Below are 7370 nucleotides of genomic sequence, written 5' to 3'. Positions count from 1 at the left end.
GGAAGGCAAATTTTGAGGTTAGCTACCTACAACAATGTATATGCCTTAAATACTATACAGGTGGTAAGATATCTAAAGGATTAATATTTGAACAATACAATTCATCTTGGGATGCCATGGTCTTACAGCACCAAGTAGCTTGAGATCTGCTCATGAAATATATTTGAATGGCATTAATGATTTAATGTAGAAAATAGAAAACAAGTTGCATAGAGGAGTAACATTTATTTATCAGCTATATTGTATTATATTTAGACAAGCAGTTATAGACACTTTAGAATTCCACATCACTCTAAAGACCCAAAGGCACAGATACAAGTGATTTATTATGTTTTTAAAAAGTGACAAAAGGGAATATTAATTCTGGAAGATTTTTAATCAATTCAACACTATTATACACTAGAGAAAAAAAATTTCCACAAACATTCCCTCACAAAGTCCACAGTTTTATATTTACATAGAATTATTATAGCAATTTTAAATGTTAATCTATGATACAATGTTACTTCAGATAACATAAAAAATATAGTTTATTTAATAGCCATGCTCCCATTTTTGATGAAAGCTGGTCAGTTCATCCTAATGTTAGTTTAACACTTTAAAAATGCATAATAGACATTCAGTCAGCCTTATAAAACCCCTAAGACAGAGGCTGTCAAACAGAATAGACAGAGGGCTCATCATCACTTATGTCTGAATCATCTTCATCTACTCCTTCAATGACTGATTTCTTCCCTTTACAACAGGATACAATTAATCCAATCAAGAATACCTGTAAATTTAAATAAACTACGTGTTATTTCTTACATCTCAGATCATTCAGAAAGTAATGAATTTAAAATCCAATGGCACTACTGTGATACAAATGGGCAATTAAGGATCACATCATCCCCAGGATACCTGCACTACTTACCCCAAGAAAGGCCCAGTTACCAAAATAGTACGCGGCACTAAAGAACCAGAACTTGTGAAGGAACAGGTAAGTCCGGGTAACAGTACACTGATCTATAAAGCAAATAAAGGACAATAGTGAGATAGTTTCTTTCTTGAAATGGACTATTAAAAATTTATCTAAAAGATTATTAACCAAAACTAAAGACCAAGGTCATACAGTCCATAAGTGTTAGAGATAGGACTGAAATCTAGGTTCTTCCCCAAAGCCCACTCCTCCAGTATTAGTATAGTATTAAATTACCAAATAATATGACATTTAAAAAAAGGAATGCCACCAATGTAATCCTGGCTTTTAGGATAAGAAAAATTATATTGGATAGTTCAATTTATTTGAAATAGAAGAAGCATTTTAAACTGGAGTTCCAGACATGTCCTAAATGAAAACAGGTAAAGTTTTCCTGATGAAGATAAGAAAAAAAAAAAATGAACTAAGTAATCAGATGTGATTATAATTAACTTGTACTTTTCTAAGAATCCAATTCTCAGTACAGCTCAAATTTGAGAGGTGTTTTGAGACTTTTTTTTTTCTTTTTAAGAATGCTAGCCTGAAAAGGTTGCTGCTCCTAAAGAAATACAAAACTGTTATTTATGGATATGCTTACTGTTTGAAATTTAGATTAGTATTTAATCTTGAATTAAAAATAAATCATATACCGAAAATCAATCAATCATATACTTTTTCAAAAAAAATTCAACCTTTAAAGAGACAGTGGAGACTGGTTATTTAACATTTGTGTCAGACTCCATACTAATTTTATCCAAATACATTATTTCCATTAGGTTACAAAATCCTCTAATATAGACATATATCTGAGAAATAATATCTAAGGAAATACTTGTTTATTTAAACCATTCAGAAGGGTCTGGGGCAGCACAATATAATGTATCTCACTGAGAAATCATATATTCTGCAGCTAATAGAGGATTCTAACCTTGCAAATTTCAGAGGGCCTTTACTCATTACAGAAGAAAATCCTTATCTTACAAGGCAACTTCTTTTTAGTCTATTAATTACAAAAAAGATTATGACTTCTGCATATTTCAACCAAAGTTGCCAATGGCAAGAAATTCCACATGCAATTAGGAGACTAATATCACATCCTATTGCTGATTAAGAAAATATACTGTTGATTTCTAATTTTATGAACTCTCTTCTCAGTGTCAATAAATAAATGCTATTTTCTCTTAAAACATAAAATTGAGCTGGGAATTCTGTAACCCAGTTTACTACACAAGGGTTCTAATATATTTTACTTTGGGGGCTATCACATGGTTTTACGAAAAGGAGTCTTTAGGTTACAGTTTATACAAATACAAGACTTGTTATGTAAAGTTTTAAATATGTTATATAAGTATATAGATAACCTAAATCTTATCTACTTTAATCCCTTCCACTATACTTCAACATTTACTTCTGAATTACTCAATACCAACTGGACAAAGCAATCTTTTTTTCTGGCAGAGAAACATGCAGTTTAATAAAGAGGCAATATCTTCCTTTCACAAGCTGGGAACACCAATCTAATGATAATCTATTGATTCCCATCCCTGCAAGGGCCTCCTTCAAATTTTTGCTCTCTTCCTCAACAGAAAAGTCTAGAAGGAATATTCAAAGCTTCCTAACAAAAACCAAAAAGATTTCAAGCAGTAGTGGCTGAATAAATGTTTCTCTCCTCTCCTATGGTAACTAGCACCCAACATTATAGCTGGGTGCTGTGCTGGGAGTTCAATCTAGCAGAGGAGACACCTAGACAGGGAAAGTTGTTAGTCATACTCTGCTCCCCTAATATTTTATTCTCACCTCGATTATAGAACTTGCTTCAAAGTAATATAACTACAGGCATACCTTGGAGATTGCAGGTTAGGTTCCAGATCACCTCAATAAAGTGAATATTGCACTAAAGTGAATCAAATGAACTTTCTGGTTTCCCAGTACATATAAAAGTTATGTTTACACCAAACTGTAGTCTATTAAATGTGCAATAACATTATGTCTAAATAAATAATGTATATACCTTAATTAAAAAAATACTTCATTGCTAAAATCTAACCATTACCTGAGCTTTCAGGAACCCATAATCACTGATTGCAGATCACCATAATTTATAATAATGAAAAAGCTGGAAATTTTATGAGAATTACCAAATGTGACACAGAGACATGAACTGAACAAATGCTGTTGTAAAATGGTACCAACAGATGTGTTCACGCAAGGTTACTGCAAACTTTCAATTTGTAAATAATGTAGTATCTGCAAAGTGCAATACAGTGAAGCGCAATAAAACGAGGTATGCCTGTATTCAATTTGTCACTTTTTCCATTAGATAAGCCTAAGTATTCCAAAGTACCCGTGTACCTGGCATTCATACTCAATATAACTGCCAAAGCAAGCTAAATGTTTTAAAAGGGGTATTTTATTTAAAAATTATATTGCTAAATAATACACTTTTTTTTTTTTTGAGAATTGAGATCTTTTATTTTTCACTCACAATGTCAAAGAGAAGAAAAATGATAAAGATGCTTCATAAATATTAGAAACAAGCCAGGAAACGAATGCAAAGAGACAGTAACAATCTAGTTTCCAATAATAATGGTAAAATTGGTGTAAGTGAAATCTCAGACTATGAGCCTACAGATAACGATATCCTAAATCAATTTTCTCAAACCCAAGAACTGATAAATGAATAAAACATTTCTAAGGGCAAAAAGGAAATATGGTATTTCTATCCAATTAGTTATTCTACAGTTAGGACTTTATCATGCAATAACATGCAACAGGAACTTGGATCATACCATTTTGCTGGAAAGATATGTGACAATATTCTTTCATCATTTACATTTGTGCACCAAAATTTATTTGATATGGTTAACAAATGAACAAAGGCTGAAGGCAAGTGTGTATACAAAAGTGTCTGGAAGAAAAAATATCATGTGGAAATGAAAAAATTAAGTGATTTGATCATTGGTGTTTACAAATCTAAAAATGGAAATGTTTTACAATTATGAATCAAAAAAGATGGCCATCCTCTCTTCAAAATTATGAACTGTCAAGTTCTCAAAAGTATTACTTTTTGATGATGTGAGTGCAAGAACCACAAGTAATAATAATCTTGAAACTACTAAAAAAGTATCTGAAATCTAGAATCTGTATTAAGTATAGATATATTCCTGGTTCATGCCATGGCAGTCGATAAACAGCTACATCCAAAGGGCTGTGTCTATATGGGGTACTTTCAAAACTCAGAAAAGTGAGGATTAAAATTGGGCTTTACCACCATCATCAAGAAAATGAAAAAACAAAAAAAATTAAAAAAAACAACCTACAGAATGAGTAAAACAAATTGTAAATCATGTATCTGATAAGGGACTTGTATCCAGAGCATATAAAGAACCCTTACAACTAAATAAAAAAAGACAACCCAACTAAACAAAAAATGAACCAAGGATTTAAATAGACATTCCTCCAAAGAAGATATCCAAATGGCCAACAGGCACACCAAAAGATGTCCAACATGAGTAGTCATCAGGGAAATGCAAATCAAAACTACAATGAGATGCTACTCCATACTCACTAAAATGGCACAATGAAAAAGACATATAATAAGTGTTATTTAACTAAAATCTGACAAGATTCCAAGGATGTCAAAACAAGATACTTGCATATATCTTGAAAATGAAAGTATAACTAAAATGTCCAGTATGGTAAAGGAAGAGCTCAGACTCTGGTCTCTAAGAAACTTCGTGTCAAGCATCATTTGGCTACTTCTTTGCCATGTGAATAGGAAAATCTGAACTGTTTAGACTCCGCGCTTGTAAAATGGAGGTATCACCATATTTCCTTATAGAGTCATTCTAAAGACCAAAAGAGATATACCAAAATCTCCATGCAAAGTGCAGTTAATATTAATTTTTTTCCACTTCAAGGTATAACTGAACCCATGATAAAGAATACAGTTCTCAAGAGCTGCTCAAGTGGACATTATTTTTCTGTATCTATAGTCAAAGTTTCACCAGCTAGACCCCAATACCTGACCTTTACTGCCTACCTGCTTATATTCACTAATCTCCATTTTACATTCTTCCTTAAACTCTTCTTTCTGGCTTATCTCTTAACTCAGGCAAATGAAACTGGAAACCACCCCTCAGGTGACGGCAACTGCCCTGACAAAGACGTCGCACTGGCCCAGACCACCCAAACCATTTGAGCTAAAACCCTAACTTGTGCCTGTGCAGATGGACCAAGGAGTAACCCTTGGAATGACCAGCAATTACCTTTACTTCATTATAATACTAAAATCTCTGCCCAAAGAGGAACCACGGCCTCATTTACATAACATCTACTATACGTATAGACATGTTTTCTTAAGGTGCATGCATGACCTGATGCTTATCTCTACATACAATGACAAGGCTTCCTTATCTAAATATTCATTCATCCTAACCCTAAACAAAAGGTATTCATTCACCCTTCTTGGGGAGTCACAGCTTTGGAAGCCATTCCTCATGATCTCATTTGCTACAAATAAAAGTCTTCTTTGTGCAACGACTCAATCTGGTGCAGTTTTTGACTCACCACGGAGCAAACTTGCATTGGTTCAGTTACAAATACAGATATAAATGGATTTGATGAAATTCGAACGTATATAACTCAGTAATACACTATCTCCTAAATAGTAATATGCCTTTAAATAAAAATAACCAATTTGAATGTTTCAAAAATGAAGAGAGGGACAAGCTGGGATTTATGCAAAAAATGCCTATTCACAATTATTTTAAAAACAAGAACAGTATGTTCCATGGCTTAAGTATTACATGAGCTTCATCTTATAAGTATAAACATATTTGAAAAAAGTCATTCAACCTTCTCAGCATTGTTATAATGTTCTAAACTTAAAAAATAAAAGTTCTATTATCCATTGCCACACTTAAAGATACTTTGGGAGTCAAAAATTCACTGAATTAGAAATTTCAGGGCCAGAACAGGGATTTTAAGACAGGCTGAGCTGGCAGAAGCAAGTCAAATCAAATCATTTTTCCACAGAGGTCTAATAATTCATTCAGTGACATTTGAAATTGGCTTATAGTCACTGACTCTTTTGCCCATCACAATAGATATACCTTATTTTTCCTATCACATTATTTTACATGTTTACCATTTTCAAAGGTTGTAGATTTGACGAAAACCTTCTAACATAAGATTAAAAGGTAGTCATTGTTAGTGTTCCTCTTTGTTGTTGAAAAATGACACTAGACCACAAATCCATACATACAACGAGTATGTAACAACTCTTTATAGCTATCTTTATATGTATATGTCATTATGTTTATATTTATATAAAGTGGTATATGACCACAGAAGGATTTTGGTTAATAAGCGCATGCCTATATTTATATTCAAGTGATGATTCCACACTGAATAAACAGAGGGGGCTTCTCACCTCACCATCTGCCATCTTCTAGCTGTTTACCTGAATCACAGATACCTAGGAGAATTACAGATGTCTTTCTGCAGTTATTTAAAAAATTATAATTAAGTATTTTGAATTTGGTTCAACCTTCAAAGTAAATTTCAATCACTGGATGTTTCATTTAAGGACTGTGTTCTAAAATCAAAAGTGTTCAGGAAACTTCTGACTGTTGTTCCTCAAAAGGACATATAAAAGTTCTAATTAAAGAGTACTGTTAACAATGAAAAATTAAAATAGGGGTGAGATAAAAAATTTTTTTCTGATGACAAGGCGACTGCACAAAAAAGATCAAAATTAAAAGAGCCAAGAAAGGGCATCTGGAGCACATGAATAAAATCAAAAGTCTTTTGAATACTGAGACTACTACCCTTCCTCCATCACTTCTTACTTATCATCAAATAGATAAATAACAGAAAGTGCAATTAAATCTGTTTTTCATGTAACAGCAACCTTTATAAATATACCTGATAAATTTTATATTATATATTTCTTGTTTCCTTTTAGACTGTTATGTCATTGTTAATGTATGGTGACTGCCACTAAGATAACTTTGGTTATTAACTACGATAAATCACACCTTCTACTTTAAATATATTTTTAAAACATTTAGTGTTGATTTAAGCCACAATTAAGTCATCATCATGTTATACCTTCACCTGAAATCAACTTAGAATTAATTACACTCTATATTTGTACTTTATTTGTAAAACAAATCCTTATATTACATATGCATATAAAAGAAGGCCTTTGAGAAAACTCATGTACCATGGAGAATGAACTTCAAAGCGAGTATTTTGTTTGCCTAGTGACAAAAAAAAACTGGCAGAAGATTGGACTGTTTAGAATGCCACTTCGTCCATTCATCTGTTGATGGACATCTTGGCTCTTTCCATAGTTTGGCTATTATGGACATTCCTGCCATAAACATTGGGGTGCACGTGCCTCTTC

General features: G+C 32.6%; 1 protein-coding gene across 1 annotated transcript in view; it reads right to left on the bottom strand.

Moving 5' to 3' along the window:
- Positions 1-307: 307 nt before the first annotated feature.
- The window catches only part of LMBRD1 (LMBR1 domain containing 1), a 131971-nt gene continuing 124908 nt past the window's right edge, over positions 308-7370 (bottom strand). Inside the window, exons 15-16 of the mRNA XM_044917714.1 lie at positions 914-1005; positions 308-772 (exon numbers count right to left, since the gene is read on the bottom strand). Of these exons, the coding sequence (XP_044773649.1) occupies positions 656-772; positions 914-1005 (209 nt within the window). The 3' untranslated portion in view covers positions 308-655. The remainder of the gene's footprint in view (positions 773-913; positions 1006-7370) is intronic.

Source organism: Neomonachus schauinslandi, chromosome 8, assembly GCF_002201575.2.
Source record: "Neomonachus schauinslandi chromosome 8, ASM220157v2, whole genome shotgun sequence".
NCBI lineage: Eukaryota > Metazoa > Chordata > Mammalia > Carnivora > Phocidae > Neomonachus > Neomonachus schauinslandi.
Note: the sequence above shows the minus strand (reverse complement) of the source record. Positions and strands in the feature narration are given on the sequence as shown.